At 49.6% G+C, this 17,497-nt stretch overlaps 1 protein-coding gene across 17 annotated transcripts in view; it reads left to right on the top strand.

Moving 5' to 3' along the window:
* FARP2 (FERM, ARH/RhoGEF and pleckstrin domain protein 2) overlaps nucleotides 1-17,497 on the top strand; it is an 84,193-nt gene that overhangs the window by 25,486 nt on the left and 41,210 nt on the right. For all 17 annotated transcript variants that reach the window (XR_009055129.1, XR_009055131.1, XR_009055130.1 and 14 more), the window contains exons 3-6: nucleotides 11,724-11,828; nucleotides 12,650-12,692; nucleotides 14,047-14,125; nucleotides 17,020-17,117. Coding sequence is in view for 11 of the 17 variants with exons in the window: in XM_057746005.1 (XP_057601988.1) it covers nucleotides 11,724-11,828; nucleotides 12,650-12,692; nucleotides 14,047-14,125; nucleotides 17,020-17,117 (325 nt within the window). In the remaining 6 variants the exon portion in view is untranslated. The remainder of the gene's footprint in view (nucleotides 1-11,723; nucleotides 11,829-12,649; nucleotides 12,693-14,046; nucleotides 14,126-17,019; nucleotides 17,118-17,497) is intronic.

The raw sequence follows: 17,497 nt of genomic DNA on the forward strand, positions 1-17,497 counted from the left end.
TTCCCTGGTGGCGCAGTGGTTAAGAATCCGCCTGCCAATGCAGGGGACACGGGTTCGATCCCTGGGCCAGGAAGATCCCACATGCCACAGAACAACTAAGCCCATGCGCCACAACTATTGAGCCTGTGCTCTAGAGCCCATGAGTCACAACTGCTGAGCCCATGTGCCACAGCTACTGAAGCCTGTGCGCCTGGAGCCCATGCTCCGCGACAAGAGAAGCCACCGTGATGAGGAGCCCCTGCTCTCCGCAACAAGAGAAAGCTGGTGTGCAGCAACGAAGACCCCGCGCAGCCAATAAATAAATAAACAATTGGTGGGAATGTAAGTTGGTACAGCCACTATGGAAAACAGTTTGGAGGTTCCTTAAAAATAAATAAATAAATTTATTAAAAAAAAAAGAAATAGCAGGTTGCGTCCTTGGGTGCTGCCCTGGGACGTGAGCTGTGTAAGGGTCCTGGCGTGCGGCACCCTTGCTCTGCTGGGAGGAGACGGGATGGTCTTTCATCAGGGCGAGTCGGGAGCGGGGTTCTCGTCCCTGTCCTTCTGTGCTCACACCTCAGCCCTTCCGCACCCGTGGGGTCCCAGTAGGACACGTGTCCCCGATTCTGACTCCCAGACGGGTACCCCTCCCTCCACCTGTGAGAGCTGCCGGGAGGCGGCTGGGAGCTCGAGTAGGAACCTGCAGGACAGATGTCTGAGTGGGGTTCTGCTCTTTATAATTTACTTCTTTATTTATGTAATTTTTGGCTGTGCTGGGTCTTCAGTGTTGCACGCAGGCTTTCTCTAGTTTCATGATCAGGGGCTACTCTTTGTTGGGGTGCGCGGGCTTCTCATTGCAGTGGCTTCTCTTGTTGTGGCTCACGGGCTCTAGAGCGCAGGCTCAGTGGTTGTGGTGCGTGGACTTAGTTGCTCCGAGGCCTGTGGGATCTTCGCAGAGCAGGGATCAAACCTGTGTCGCCTGCACGGGCAGGCGGATTCTTAACCCCCGCGCCGTGGAGGAAGCCCCTGAGTATCTGCTTAGCGCTCACTCCTCCACACCTAAGCCTCACCTGGTCGTGAGCTTCTGCTGCCGTGACACTTGTGCTAACAGTTTGCATTTGGACAAATTGTAAGAGGCTCGCTGTGGATTTGGCTCCCCCCCGCCACCCGCCCAATTTTAGACCTCTCCTTTCTCGGCTGTGCATGCCACGGGCCTTGTCCACGGTCTGCACCCTGAGTTACTCGGGGTCCAGTCGGAGACAGGATCCACCCGCCATTTGAACTGGGAAACGTGAAAATTATTAACTAGTGACAGAGATTAACTATGAAGTCGGGCGGGGAGCGCTGCAGGCTGCGGAGCAGGACATGCAGTGAGCTGCTGGCTCCCCCCAAGCCCGGGACTCAGACCGAGGGCCCCAGGAACAGGCTGCAGGCAGGAGCTGCCCAGCCGCGGGACCAGGGCGTGCGGGAGAGTCACCGCTGGGCCTCCCGCACACGCCAGCCGCTGTGAGCCCTGAGCCCAGAGCCCAGAAGCAGGGAAAGAGGCCCTGTCTTCCTGTGCTGCTCCCTAGCTGGTCAGAGAGAAACGTCTGCAGCGCCCATCCCAGGGTCACAGAGCAGGCAAGGAGGGGCGGGCTTGGAGCAGAGCGGCAGTAAAGAGGTGACCAGCTCGCCCGTGTGGACAGGTTCAGATGTGGGGGTTTTCAGCTGTCCTGCTTCCTTGAGTAGTTTCAGAGCAGCTACTGTAGAAGGGGCTGGGGCACCATCAGGTCCACATATGCGTGAGCTCACTCGTGTGTGCCCGTGTCCTGTGGTCGAGGTGATCTCTGAGGACACGCGGTCCCCTCCCTGATAAGCAGACGTCGCAGTGATGTCTTCATGTCCTGCAACTTGACACAACTCATGTGATTTTCCGTGCAGGAGGGAGTGGCTCTCTGGTTATACAGCATTTGAGAACTATGTGAGAGCCTCAGACTTGAGTGTGCGCCAGGGTGCAAGTGAAATGCCCATCAGAAATGCGGGTGACCTTTCAGAGCGTCTAGAATGAATGGGGCCACAGTGTCCTCTGAGCTCGCAAGATTGTCTTCATTGCACAGTATAATATTACATAAAGAAATTTGGGGGTGATCTAATTATTAGACATTATTAGACAAGAAAAATCTTAAGCCCTGAAGCTGACAGTGGAGATGTGAGTTTCCGTAACGGGAGCGGAGATGGAGGAGCTGTCGTTTGGCAGATGAGCTGTAAACGGGCACATGGAACAGACTAGTTGAAGGACGAAGTCACGCTTTCCCAAGAAGAATTTCCCACACTGCTAAGACAGAGAATAAAGAAGTACTTTGTTAGCTAAGCTTCTGTAGCCCATTTCCATCCAGACAAAAATCTTTAATGGTACTTTTGTCGATGTAAATTTTTAACAATACGCTTTATGTCTAAGCCTGGAGAAGAGCTGTGCCGTTGTGACCAAGTGGAAGCCTAGAAACACTGAACAAAACATTCGTAACCTGTATCCTGTGTGTCAGTTACGCTGCTGATGCCGTGTCTCCTCCCACCCGGTGTTTGAAGCCCCACCTGGTTTGGGCCCTGAAGTCGGTCTCTCCCGTTCCCTCTGACCGTCCGCCCCTGTGGGCGCAGACCGGGGGACTGCAGTCCAACTGGTGGTCAGTGTCTGCGTTTTTAGGAACAGAGGGTAATGAGTCTGGGAGACGTGAGAGGGCAGAGATGGACGTGTGACAGACAGAAGGAACCTGGAATAGAGCTGCCCAGCTTCATGAGCTAAGTCTGGCTGTGATGCTCCTGTAGAAATTAGGAGGAGTGGACCTGTGGGAAGTTATCTTGTCAGGTAATGTTGAAAACACTCTTAAAATACACTATAGAAGAGACAGTCCATTTCCGTGTGTTTGCATGGGTGCTGGCAGGAGGAAGGAACCGCTGGCTGCCTGCGAGAAACACGCTCCCCACGCGGTGTCCGGGGCGCACCGCCCGTCTGCTTCCCTTTCCACTCCAGGCACACGCAACAAGCGCCTCTTTCTAGACGTGTCAGGAGGAGACTGCACACTTGATGAACATGCAGGCCTGGACAGACGGTCCTCGGGGGTGGGAGCCCTCTCTGCGCACGGTTGGAAGATGTTTTGTGCAATGTCGACACTGGTGTGTGTGTGTGCAGACAGCACACCCAGCTTGTGCCCAGCGTCCTGAGGGGCGTGTTCATTGTGGTTTCCTGACATCCCCAGAAAACCCTTTCCAGCTAAGAATTGTATTTATTTTTCAAGTGAGGAAAATGCAAGCCCAGCATAACCACCAAGCGGAGAGCCGGGATTCCAACTCAAGGTCTTGTGCTATTAGAGCCACACAATGCAGCTTGTTCCTTGTGATGAAACCAAGGCGCCTGAAGGTATCTGGAGAAAATCCCTGGTGTCTGGCCCATGTCGAGCAGGGGGTGCCCAAGCTTGGTCGGGCCCCATCTCTGCCTTTCTGGAGTCGATGGGGCAGCACACCGATTGCTTCGCCTTTCTTCATCTTGACCATCAGTGCCTCCTTATATTTAGCTGAAACGAAAACTGTTGATCAAACTGTTTCTTCTAGTTTTGTCTTCTTTGGGTTTGGAAAATAACTGGTCAACATCTTCCTAAACTTCTTCACACGCCCAGGACCTGTGTGTCTATGTCCCTGCAGGGACAGAGGCCCAAGGGCAGCCGGGAGCGGCAGAGACTGTGATTCTGCCTCCGATCCTTGTGGGCCTGCATGGACCTCACCCGTTCCTGGCCCTCTTGTTCATGGTGGACTCTCCCATCTTTCAATAAATGACATTGGGTTGGACTTCAGTCTATATGGTCATAACGGAAGGGGTTTTCCCAGTTATTACGTGATCTCTTCATTAACAGACATGTGAGTGCCTGTCATGTAAATGGCTCTGTGTGCCAGAGAACCTCCTGATGCTCTTTTACAATTTAAGAATCAAGAACCGCCTAGCAGGGCTTCCCTGGTGGCGCAGTGGTTAAGAATCCGCCTGCCAGTGCAGGGGACACGGGTTCAAGCCCTGCTCTGGGAAGATTCCACATGCCACGGAGCAGCTAAGCCCGTGTGCCACAACTATTGAACCTGTGCTCTGGAGCCCGTGAGCCACAGCTGTTGAGCCATGTGCCGCAACTACTGAAGCCCATGCGCCTAGGGCCCGTGCTCCACAACAAGAGAAGCCACGGCAATGAGCCTGCACACCACAGTGAGGAGTAGCCCCGCTCACAGCAACGAGAGAAAACAACGAAGACCCAACGCAGCCAATAAATACATAAAATAAATAAATTTATTAAAAAAAAAAAAGAATCCACCTGCCAATGCAGGGGACACGGGTTCGAGCCCTGGTCCAGGTGGAGCCCACATGCTGTGGAGCAACTAAGTCCGTGCACCACAACTACTGAGCCTGCACGCTATATAGCCCGCGAGCCACAACTCCTGAGCCCACGTGCTGCAACTACCGAAGCCCGTGTGCCGAGAGCCCATGTTCCGCAACAAGAGAAGCCCCCACAATGAGAAGCCCACGCACCACAACGAAGAGTGGCCCCCACTCTCCACAACTAGAGAAAGCCCACGCGCAGCAACGAAGACCCAACACAGCCTGAATAAATAAATAAATATTAAAAAAAAAAACAAAACCCCGCATTTTGTCCCCAAGGAGAGCTCATTCTGTTCAAAGTCTCTACATGTGTGGTGAGTTATTGATTACTAAACAAAATTCAAAACACGGTTTCCGCTCTCCCAAAACCTGCAGCCTAAGAAAAGTCTCTGTCTCTCGTGTGGAGCGTGTGGAGTGACGATGGTTTATAAGCGGGTGGGCTGGCCTGTGCGAGAGCGTTGCGCTGTCGGGGGACCCACGTCCTGAGACCCAGGTCCCTGCATTTGCACGGTCGTGGGCTCTGGTGAGTCCGTTCCACGTGGAGCGCCAAGCTGGTCTTGGACTTTTGCGGGGCGGGGGCGGGGTTCTGTTCTGGGCCCTTGACCAGCTGGACTGTGTCTGCAGGAGATAGATCAGGGGAGGATTTCAGCAACGGTGTTTTGGCCAAAGGCTGGGAACTCGTCCCAGGCGGGGTCATCCAGAGGCGGAAGCTGGTGCCTCGTGCCCTGTGCGCCCTGACGCCATCGGGCCGCCGTTGAGGCCTCGGAGCGTCTCTAGAAGGATGCGTGTGGAAGGTGAAGGGCCAGTTTTCCGGAACTCCCGAGGCTGTTTGACCTCTTCTTTTCCTTTTGGTGACGTTCATCCTGGGTGTCACTTAAACAGCGAGGTGCGCAGCCCCTCCTTGTGCCGCTTGGTGACCCGGCGTGTGTGCACGTGCGCCCGCCGCCATGGAGATGGACCACAGGCTCCCTCGTGCCTCCCGGCCATTTACAGCCCCAAATAGCTGCTGTTTGGTCTTTGGAACCAGAAAATGGTTTTGCCGGATCCTCGCTTTGTTACGGATGTTCACACAGTGTGTGCGCTGACGTGTGTCAGTATTGCTGCACGAAGCAGCGATTTCTTTTTTCCACCCCTGGGTCAATCAACCGTGTGTGACTTCTCTGTCCTCTTTGATGTTTCTGCTCTTGTCAGTTCTTGCCTATAAATAAAGCTGCTGTGAACATTCGTGAACGTGTCTTTGTTGCACATAAACAGACGTTTCTGTTGAGTGTGCCCGGGGCTGGGACTGTTGGGTGCTGGGCGCCTGTGTGTGTGGCTGTAGTAGCGTCTGCGCGTCGCTTCCGCAGGGGACTGTGCGGACCTGCGGCCCCACCGGTTCTGGCTGAGGGTGTGTCCCTGGTGCCACATGGTGCAGCTTTTCTTATTGCTCCTTGGGCATTTAGACGTGCTCTTTTGAAAGTGCCTCTTCACGTGTTTTTGCCACTTCTGTTTAATTGGATTGTCTACCTTTTCCTTATGATTTGTAGATCTTTAAGTATATGTTGGCTTCATGATCTGTGCTGGACTTTTGTACTGCAAGTATCTTCCAGTTTGTGACTTGCTGTTTTCCTATCCTAACAGTGTCTTCTGATGTACAGAAGTTTCTGGTTTTCAGGTGGTCATTTTATCAGCCATTTTTTTGTGGTGAAGTGCTTTTTGTGTCACACGGTTTGATTCTCTGGAACCAACAACCATTCCTAGTTAACGGTGCCCCTTCCGTGAGTCTGTGCGTTTACCTGCATTACCTACACGTGTGTCTGCAGGCGTGTGTCTGTATGTACCCCCGCGCGTGGTGTGCGTTGTTCCTCACCCAGCTCTTTTCTCTGAACAGTCGGCCTTGGCAGGCTTTTCACTTTAGTGCAGAGAGAGCAGCGTCGTCTGCCCGCCTCAAGTGTTGCTGGATTTGCCGCCGTTTAGCAGCCCGTCCCGTGTCGCAGATTTAGGGTATAGTTAACTGTCTGCTGTCAGAAGCACTATTGTGACAAATATTCTTCTAGATGCACGGCTTTGCGCCTGTGAATTACTTTTTTTTTTTTTTTTCGGCCGAGCCACACGGCATGCAGGATTGGACGGGGCCATGGCAGTGAGACCACTGGACCGCCAGGGAATTCCCTGAAATACTTTTTTAAAGTGGGGTTTTAAGAACATGGTGTGGACATTTAAATTTTGGTAGGTAGCTCCATCGTGGGCTCCACAGAGGTGGTCCCAGCGTGCTCCCACGGCCCCATGTGGGGGTGCCTGTTTCCTGCGCTCCCTGACTCAGCGCTTTCAGACTCTCTGAGTTCTGCCCATCTGATAGACGAAAAAGGGTACCTTAGTGCAGTTCTGATTGACATCTCTCTAATCATGTGTTTAAACATCTTTTAGGTTTCTGTTTTTGTGAACAGCCTGTCCTTTTGCCCATTTTTCTATTCAGTTGCAATTTGGCATGTTTTAAAGAAATTAGCCCTTTGTCTGTGGTATGAGCTATAAACGTTTTTCCTCTGTTTGTCTTTGAAGAAGTCTTTTGACTTTATAGTGTTTCTTTCTGTGCAGAGGTTTTTATTTTTGTGTTCCGTCTCTCAGACCTCCTATGATGAATTTTAGCTGCTGGAGTGAACTGAAAATGGCCTCCTCCCCACGCAGAGTACAAAACAGATTTATCTCACTGCAGTACGTTGATGGGCAGATGTTTTTGTGTTTAGATATTTTATTCATCTTGAAATTATTACGTGAGATAAGGGTACAACCTAGTTTTTTCCAGATGGGTACCTACTAATATTTATTGAATAATCTGTTTTCCTCTCACTGATTGATTTGAAATGTCAGTTACCAGACTCCACTGTTTTATGTTTTGGGTGTGTTTCCTTCTTTTCTTATTGATTGATTGATTGGCTGTGTTGGGTCTTCATTGCTCTGCACAGGCTTTCTCTAGTTGCGGTGAGCAGGGACTACTCTTCGTTGCAGTGCATGGGCTTCTCATTGCAGTGGCTTCTCTTGTTGCAGAGCACGGGCTCTAGGCACGAGGGCCTCAGTAGTTGTGGCACATGGGCTCAGTAGTTGTGGCTCAAGGGCTCTAGAACGCAGGCTCAATAGTTGTGGCTCACGGGCTTAGTTGCTCCGTGGCATGTGGGATCTTGCCGGATCAGGAATAGAACCCATGTCCCCTGCACTGGCAGGTGGATTCTTAACCACTCTGCCACCAGGGAAGCCCTGTTTTGGGTATATTTCTTCACCTCCTACTCTGTTCCATTGTTGTCTGTGTAGACATGCACCAGTACCAAATGTTTTAATTACTGTAGTTTTTCAACAATTTGACTGTCTGCTAAGGCTCATCCTTTCTTTTCTTTTTCAGAATTTTCTTCACCATTCTTGCATTTTAAAAAAATATATCAACTGTAGAATCAGACTCAGGCTCCTTAAAGAGCCCTCTTGGTACTGGTATCAGGGGCGCGTGGAGTCTCTGGGTTAATGGAAGGAGGACCAGTGTCTCTGCGGGTGTTTCTCTCCAGGAGGGTGGTGCCCTCCACCTCTGCTCCTTGTCCTATCTCCTGACAGTGTTTTTAAAATTTTCTCCATAAAGCTTTCTTTTATTGTAACTTTATTCCAAGATATTTCAGTTTTTTCGTTGCTGTTACAAATGTGGTTGTTTCTGCCTCTCAGTCCAAAAAGGCTGTTGATATCTGTATAATAATTTTCCCTCATCACCTAACTGAATTTCATCTTTTTGATAATAGTTTTCTAGTTGGTGTTTTTGGATTTTCAAAATAAAGTATCATATCTGCACGTAATGACATTCTGATTCCTCTTTTCCAGTTTTTTGCTTTCCATTTTTTTGGTTGCATTGGGTCTTTGTTGTCGCATGCAGGCTTTCTCTAGTTTCTCTAGTTTTGGAGAATGGGGGCTACTCTTTGTTGCAGTGCGCGGGCTTCTCATTGCGGTGGCTTCTCTTGTTGCAGAACATGGGCTTTAGGCGGGCAGGCTTCCGTAGTTGCAGCATGTGGGCTTAGTCGTTGTGGTGCACAGGCTTAGTTGCTCTGGCACGTGGGATCTTCCCAGACCCGGGCTCGAACCCGCATCCCCTGAATTGGTAGGCAGATTCTTAAACCACTGCGCCACCAGGGAAGCCCGCCTCCCGCTTCCTCCTGTTTTGACGTCGGCATTTGGAGTGAGTGACGGAGTGTGCTGTTGGGGGCAGCCGCCTCCGTCTTGTTAGATGTTAGGGAGTCACATCTCTCTTCCTGTCTTATTAAGAATTGAATTTTATCTGGTTCCTTCTCAGTGTCCCAGATTCTGGGGATAACCATAGCCTTTTTTTTTGCAGTTTTATTGATAAGATGTAATGTTAAATGTCCTAATAGTATATTAAATTATCCTCTCTTTTAAATAATTTTACTTGGTTGTGATGTGTTACTCTTTCTGTTTTTGCCGGATTGTGTTTGCTGATATTTTACTTAGGATATTTTCATTGTGATCCATAAGTAGGAATTTTTCTATTAGGGGATGTGTGTGTATATGTGGACTTGTTTGGAGTTTAGGGGTTCTCTTCCATAAAACGAATGTAAGGGATCCCCCTCCCGCCATCTCTGTCACTTTGGATTCGTGTAAATGACTTGGGAAATGTCTGTGCATACGTGGTCTGTGACGGCACCTGTTTCTGATGGGTTTTGTGGAGGTTGATTACGTTATTTCCAGACACACAGAGAATACAGAATTCTTCTTGTTACCTGAGGATAGGATAGTGATTGACTTGGAAACCTTTGTAAGTTTAGTAAAATGTATTCCAGTTCAGGAAGCTAAACATGTATATTTATCCATTCACGTCTGTGTATATGAGTGTATCATACATGAGCATTTATATGTGCATATCCCCGCATGTCTGTGTGGGTCCGCATGTGTATCCATTTCTGTGTGTGTCATGTGTGTGTATCCATGTATCCGTAAGTATGCGTGTATGTACATATGTATACGTACGTGCAGATATGTGTGTCGCTCATGTACTCTGTGCCCCGTGTACACCGCTGCCCTGGGTGTGGGTGGTGCCGGGTGGCGGTGTGTCGTGAGTGGCCTCGTGTCGCACGTGCGCCGTGGTGGGCACGCACAGTCCCGCGGGGCGGGCCCTGGAGCTCAGGCCGCGCTCACTGAGGGTGGAGGGCCGGCCGGGGGTGGGGGCGTGGGGAGGGCTGCGTCGCCTCCCGCCTGACCGCCCTCGGGGTGATAAAGGAGGGGGCTGCGGGTGGCAGAGCAGCGCGGGGGGCTGCGGGTGAGAGCCCGTCTCAGTGCCACCAGCACCCGCCTGTCCAAGGACCGCGTGCTGCAGCCTTTGGTGGAGCTGACAGAGGTCGAGGGGACCTTGCCGACGAGATGCCTTGGTGTGTTCTCAGAGGACACGCCGCCACCAGAGGCCGATGGGACGGGACGGTGTGCACCCAGCCCTGGTGGGCACCAGCGGGTGGGGCCGGAGGTGTCCTGGTCCATCCTGAGGGAGGGTGACGTGTCTTTGAGAGGACTTCTAGGGCGGCCAGACACCCAGGGGTCGTTTGGATTCAGAAGGGGGGGGTGGGTTGCAGCAAACGCCATGATTTCTGTATTTCCGACCCGTTAACCACAGAGGGGCCTTGATCGCGCGTCGGTCCGAGAGCCCCGGTGTGGGTGGTCCCTGCAGTGACGCGGGGCCTGCAGCACCTCCTCAGCGCCCGCTCCGCCCCCGGGAGCTCTACCGTGATGCTCTGAGGTAGATGACGTCACAGGAACGTAACCCAGAAGACCTGTGTTCTGTTCCCTACAAATTGTATTTTCAGTACGAGGTCACTTTGTCACCCACCTTTCTGTCCTAACAAGTTGCTTGTTGTGCTGTGATTCCGTGGGAGCTTCCTTGTTAGGACAAAGCACAAGTTTTTATTCCTTCCAGTCACAGTTCTCATCTCAGGAGCCTCAGTACTTGCTGAGCACACGGACGGAAAACTGGGTGGTTAAACAGCAGACCTTTCCCTCTGCACCCCCACTTGCATATGTTATATTTTAATTGCAAAAATGACATGCCTAGTGATGAAACATTTAGACATTTATAACTAAGACAAGTTAATACTTGAGGTTGGAGTCCTTATCCCCATCCCCCACCCTGTTCAGTCCCTTAAAGTTGCGGTGCACAGCCTTCCATGCTTGTCTCTGTTGTGTGTTAATACAGGGTGTGTTTTATGAGAGGGAATCATACTGTGTAGAAATGGAAACCTTTTTTCTTGACTGAACTGTGGTCTTGACTTTATTCCATGATGGTCCATACGGAGTTCTGTGTTCTTTTCAAGGGATGCGTAACTTTTAGTCATGGATACACCATCACTCGTTTTGCCAGTTCTTGGCTGGTTTGCCCTTGCGTGTTTAGCGCTGTGCAGTTGTTCTAGATCACCTGTAGGAGGAAGTGGGAGTGGAGTTGCCGGGCAAAGGTGCACGGCTGCACTTCGGATTGGAAGTGGTTTCACATTTTCCCGGCAGGCGTGACATGGCTGTCTTCCACGGCCACGCCACTCACTCTTGGCATCGTCATAACCTCTTTGATGGGTGAAAGGTGACACCTCACGGTTTTATTTTATCCCTGGAGGGCTGGAGCACCTTTTTGTGTGCCTAACGCCGTTTGTATTTCTTCACCCAATTCATAAGAGCAGCGTGAGACATAGGTTACAGTTTTTTTCATTACAATTCTAGAGTGTAACTTTGTTTAGTGTCTTTCTATTCATTATTTTTTCATTCCTGCTTAATCGAATCTCTCTATCTTTCCTTTGTGCTCTGCTTAGGAGACTTTACTCACCCTGAGACTGTAGGAACGTTCTCCTCTGTGGTTAGTCCACCGGAATCTGTCTCTGTGAGCAGAGCGGAGGGCAGATGCCCCGCGCGGCCTCTGCCCAGTCCGTGCTCTTCTCACGGCGCGAGAGGCCGCCAGCCGCCAGGCACCCACGGGGGTCTCGTGCAGACACGACTGTGCGACTCAGCTTTTTAGTGACTATCGGGATTGTTTGATAGAATGTGTACTGGGGCTAAAAATGGTTTCTATAACCTTAAAGTTACGAAGAAACGTGAGTGCACACGCTCTGGGGACGTGAAACTGAGGGGCTTCCAGCTTTACGGAGGCGTCGGTTCCCAAGCACGAAGAGCCGCAGGCCCACCTGTTGGCTTTGGGACGCTCTGTGGGCCCCGTCAGGAGGGAAGGGGCAGCGAGACGCTAGACGTGGTGAAGCTGTACCTGCGGGAAGGGTCTTCAGGCCGCAGTGTTGGTAAATCCTTGCTGTTTAAAGCCGTGTAACCCTCCTCGTGTTTTTTCTCGTCTGTCTCATCGCAGCCTAAGTGCAACGGCCAGGTGTTGCTGACGCAGGTGTGGGGGCGCCTGAACCTGATAGAATGCGACTACTTCGGCTTGGAGTTTCAGAACGCCCAGTCCTGCTGGGTACGTGCTTCTGGTCTGTTCTTGGAAGTCGGTTCCGGCGGGGTGCGGGCACTTACGATGGCGCGTCCGGGCCAGAGACCCCTGAAGGCCTCCCGCACGGTGTGAGCAGGGCATGGTGTCAGTATCAAGGCCATGCTGTGGAAACGCTTTCTCCACAGCAGCAGGGAGTATGTTCACCTTCTGTCTGAGCCTGAATTGGCACCACCTCCCCCCAGTTTTTTCCAGTCTGCCAGCACATGTGCCAGGGGAATCCTTTCTTCACAAGTTGTAGAAGCAACTAGAGTACATCATGCGTCATCATCATTTCAGGAGTGGATTTTGAGCAAACTGCTTTACTGAACTGGTGACGCCTCATTTTACTTCATAGATGAACCGTGGAGCTTTAATATTTACAGGTGGAACTGTTTTAAAGAAACCAAGTGAGCCCATCCATTCAAAAAGCATGTCAGCATTATAGAGCCCCATCCACCCCTGTCACACAGTAGCCCTCTCATCAGCTCGCTGTTTACAAAGGCAGCAGGTACCCAATATTTGGTCTAAACAGATCCCCTCCCCACCACACACACGCCGTCCTGGGCGCCCGTCCTGTGCATGGCGGCAGCAGCCTCTGTGGCTGGGGTGCTCTGTGGCGTCATGAGCTTCCAGGTCCCCAGAGTGGGCCCTGCCACACTCAGTCTGTTTTATCAGGATTCCACGTGTGGCAGGGCCAAAACTACGCCTGCCTTAAATCTCTCTCTTATTTATAAATATTTTTGTATTTGTAGCCCACTTGTTAGAGAAATAATTAGTGGATTCAATATCTTTTCTTAAATCCTCCGTAGATCTGGCTTGAACCCATGAAACCCATCGTTAGACAAGTGCGAAGTAAGTCCCTTTTTTTGTGCTGTGAAACTGTTCATTTAAGATGCTGTGTCCTTGTATAACAAAGGGAGTCCAACTCGAGGATGGACAATGCCTTAGAGGACTGGGGCGGGGAGGGTGGGGGGGACTCGAGGGAGGGTGGGGGGGGAGTCGAGGGAGGGAGGGAATATGGGGATATGTGTATAAAAACAGATGATTGAACTTGGTGTACCCCCAAAAATAATAAATAAGTAAATAAAATTAAAAAAAAAAAAACTTAAAAAAAAAAGATGCTGTGTCCTTGAGCGTCCAGATTCACGGCTCGTGCAGATGGCCACAGTCATCACCCCTCGGGCAGCCGTGAGGTGGCACCAGCAGCAGGTGAACTTGGAGGTCACTTTGCTGTTTAGCTTTAAACTGGAAGACATGGAGGGAGGGGCGTCATTTAGTTCAGACAGCGTTTGGTTACTTGTCTCAGATTTGGGAGAAATGGGATATGCTGCTCGATATCGCTTCCATGTTTGGCCAATATGCAAAAATAAGTGTGCAGTTTCTAAGTTATGAAAAGATTTACAGGGTGAAATCACTAGCCATCGAAATTCACCTGTAACTTTTTTAGAACTAAATTGAGGAGAAGAGGATGTGTGGAAGGAACTTTTGTTCACTGATAAGCGAAGGCCATTTCAGTTGCCATAGCATTTTAGCAAAACAGTTCCTCTTTTCTTTTGGTGAAAATTACATGGCTGTGTTATTATAAAATTTCAATAAAGCTAAATACTCAGATGAGCTAATATCTTATGCTTTTTCTTTACAGTAATCAGGTTCTGGTTTACTATAGTGAATGATAACTTTTTTTTTCACTAAAGTATATAAGGATTTCAAAAATAATAGCCTTTTCATTATTTATTTATTTACTTATTGGCCTTGCCACACGGCTTATGGGATCTCATTTCCCCAACCAGGGATTTGAACCCAGGCCACAGCAGTGAAAGCCCAGCATCCTAACCACTAGGCCACCAGGGAGCTCCCAGGTTTTAAAAATTGTTACTACTACTAATAGTATAAACACCTTAATGTTTTTAATCACTTTTTTATTCCTAAAGTATATAGACGAATATATTTTAAGATTTTAATATGCAGTTTTCTGCTTGTTTTTAGGGTTTCTTTTAGTAATCTCTACTTAATGCAGAAGTTTCTAATTTTTTCTTTGCTATGTGTGACTGGTGCTTAGGGGTAAGAATTTCATGCATAGATTTCTTAATACCCCCTGTTTCACATGATTTTGAAAGCACTAGCTCACTTACACCAGAATGTGCAGAAGGACAGCGAACACAGACTATAACCTTATTTGTGGACTTTAAAATTTTTCTTTTTTTAGGGCCAAAGAATGCAGTGCTTCGCCTGGCAGTGAAATTTTTCCCACCTGATCCGGGTCAGTTGCAAGAAGAATATACACGGTAAAGAGCTTGACTGACCCGTGGGCAGGGTCCCCGACAGCACCTGCACTTTACCTGAACACCTGCTCAGGGTCGTTTACTCAAAGAACGAGCCTAGTGTCTGCGTCAAAGTGGTAACCAGTGTGTCATAGTTAAAAGAAGCTTTTCTACAGTTACCTCTTGCACAGACGCAAATGCAAATAGGGTTTGGAAGAAAGGTTATGGCATAAATTTGAGAATTAAAAATGGCGTTTTAAAGTTTGGAGGTTCCTTAAAAAACTAAAAATGGAACTACCATATGACCCAGCAATCCCGCTACTGGGCATATACCCAGAGAAAACCATAATCCAAAAAGAAACATGTCCCATAATGTTCATTGCAGCACTATTTACAATAGCCAGGACATGGAAGCAACCTAAATGCCCATCAGCAGATGAATGGATAAAGAAGATGTGGCACATATATACACTGGAATATTACTCAGCCATAAGAAGGAATGAAATGGAGCTATATGTAATGAGGTGGATAGACCTAGAGACTGTCATACAGAGAGAAGTAAGCCAGAAAGAGAAACACAAATACCATATGCTAACTCATGTATACGGAATCTGAAGAAATGGTACTGATGAACCCAGTGACAGGGCAAGAGTGGAGATACAGATGTAGAGAATGGACTGGCGGACACGGGGCTGGGGTGGGGGGCGAAGGGTAAGCTGGGACGAGGTGAGAGAGTAGCATAGACATATTTACACTACCAACTGTAAAATAGATAACTAGTGGGAAGTTGCTGTACAGCAAAAGGAGATCAACTCGATGATGGGTGATGCCTTAGAGGGCTTGGATAGGGAGGGTGGGGGGGAGTCGTGGGAGGGAGGGGATATGGGTATATGTGTATAAATACAGCTGATTGACTTTGGTGTACCTCAGAAGCTGGTACAAGAGTGAAAAGCAATTATATTCCAATAAGGAGCTTAAAAAACAGAAACAACAAAAAATCAAAAAAAAACAAACAGAAAAAAATGGCATTTCAGGGTACTGTTGAACAGGTATTCTCCGTATGAGCGTGGATCTGTCTGTGCGCGTGCCTGAAGCTGGCAGGAATTTCGCCATATTCCTTTACTTTTTTTATCCACAAAATACACTTAATTGGGAGAAGTACCAAGTATGAGAGTCCTTAGGAATATATGGAATGGCGGAAATACTTTAGGTGACCTCTTTTGTGCTACTCTTTTAAATTCACGATTGATTCTTTGAAAGAAAATGTTTGCATTTGTTTCATCAGGGCAATAAGATTATGGAAGTGGTTTTTTTCTTGTGTTTTATGTACCGATTTTATCATGAGGAATAAAGCAAAAACCTAAAAATCAGCTAAAAACGCAGAGTCAGAGGTCAGATGAGAGACGGCTCTGATGACGACGCAGCAGTAGCTGAGCAGCTTCCTGGCCAGATGTGGCTCCACACGCGAATACTTGGGTCTTAGAACCTCTGCTTGAAAGATCTTTGCCAGCCGTTTCCCTGTCACAGAGCCGTAGAGTCTGCTGCAAGGACGCGTAGATGCCACGTGGCTCCAGCCTCACATCGTTACGGGAGAGGGGCTGACCCCCAGGACGGCAGGAGGTGCCTTTATGAGTGAACACAGAGCTTATCTTAATAGTGTATTAAATACCCGACAGTTACCAAAAAGTCCCTTTTGAGAGAATCATCTTTAAATATATATTCCTAGACAACGCTGAGTAACAGGAAGTGTTAAGCTAATTCAGGGTCCTGGGTCTGTGCTGAGTTTATGCAGGAGGTCCTTTTTTTATTTATTAAAAAACTACGTTTGTGGTAATAGAAGAAAAACTTTAAAATAAAGTTACGTAGAGTAAAAAGTCAGCATTCCCCTTCACTCCCTGCCCGCCCACCCTTCCCAGAAGTATTGACACGTGGGGCGTGTGTGTGTGTGTGTGTGTATGTGTGTGTCTGTGTCTGTGTGTCTGTGTGTGTGTTGCAGCTGTAGTCACAGCAGTATACCAGTAGACCTGGGGCTTTATGTTACTATTTTACAGAACAGTATGGAACTCTGCACATAGAGCTGCAGGTGGACTTTTGTCTTTTACCCACACGTCCCTTGCACACCATAAGTGTCTTTCCGCATTAGCGTGTGTGGCTGTAATCTAGTTTATTTAGCCAGTCTCATATTCGTGCAAAGTCAGATTGTTTCCAGTTTTCTCTGCTGTTATGCTGCAAATAAATATCCTTGTCCACACGTCTTTGTGAACTCGAGAGTATTTCTGGAGAGAAGTTCACAGGGGTGGGAATGCTTGAGGTAAAGGGTATGCACACTTCAGCTTTAAGAGAGCAGAGTAAATGCTGGCGGCCCACACGGGAGTGTGACCCCAGCAAGGGTGGGGAGGCTGTCTTCCTCCCCAGCGCACGTCCAGCTCCAAGAACAGCACTTGGAGCACATATGGGCTGATGGAGTGAATGAATTTATGAGTAGTTTCAGTCACCTTCTCTGTTGCATTCTCACCAGTTAATTCAAGAGTACCTGTTTCTCAGATTCTAGCCAAGACCAAATATTATTGATCTGCCTTAAAACTTCATAGCCACACGTGAAGCTGTGTCTTCATTGGCTGTTTCTGCTACTTCACACAAAGTCGCGAGTGCAGTTTTGTGTGTGTAGCAGAAGTAGCACGAATTTGTGCACTTGCCCCTTGAAGGTGTGGCTCCGGGGGGCCTGGTGCCCTGGGGTGTGGTGTGCCCGTGTGCTCTGCCGTGTGGACTCGCCGAGCTCGGCAGGGCCCAGCCTCCCGTGACTGTGCTTGCTCGCCGGCTGCTCTGGTGTGGCCTGGGCTGGGTGTCCTCCTGAGACAGATGTGGGAAGGGTGTTCAGAAGCTTTGGAGCTGATCTCTGTGCTTGGAATCCCTCCTAGATACTTGTTTGCCCTGCAACTGAAGAGAGACCTGCTGGAGGAGCGTCTGACCTGCACAGACACCACGGCCGCCCTCCTGGCGTCACACCTCCTGCAGGGTGAGTGTCACCCGCTCCCACGGGACAGCTGCGCCTGCGGCTGACACGCCTGCCCCTGACACGCCTGCCCCGGGACGGGCGCGAGCAAAGGACGGGCGGTTCAGGTTGCAGGTTTTTCTCAGCTGAGAAGCTGAGAGTTAACGTCCCACCTGGGAGGGGAGACGGGCCCTGCCTCCTGCGGACCGTCTCACGGGGCCCTCAGCCCTGCCGTCTGGGCACCAGGCAGTACCCCAACTCTGGGATGATGTCACCGCTGCTGCACGACCCGTCAGGTGTCAGTCCCTGAAGGACAAAGGGGACCTTCCAGGATCTCGGGGCCTGTGAAGAGTTATACTGACTGCAGACGTGAGCTGGGGAAGAGAAAGAGGAGGTTCTGGGAA

Source organism: Hippopotamus amphibius, chromosome 8, assembly GCF_030028045.1.
Source record: "Hippopotamus amphibius kiboko isolate mHipAmp2 chromosome 8, mHipAmp2.hap2, whole genome shotgun sequence".
Classification (NCBI taxonomy): domain Eukaryota; kingdom Metazoa; phylum Chordata; class Mammalia; order Artiodactyla; family Hippopotamidae; genus Hippopotamus; species Hippopotamus amphibius.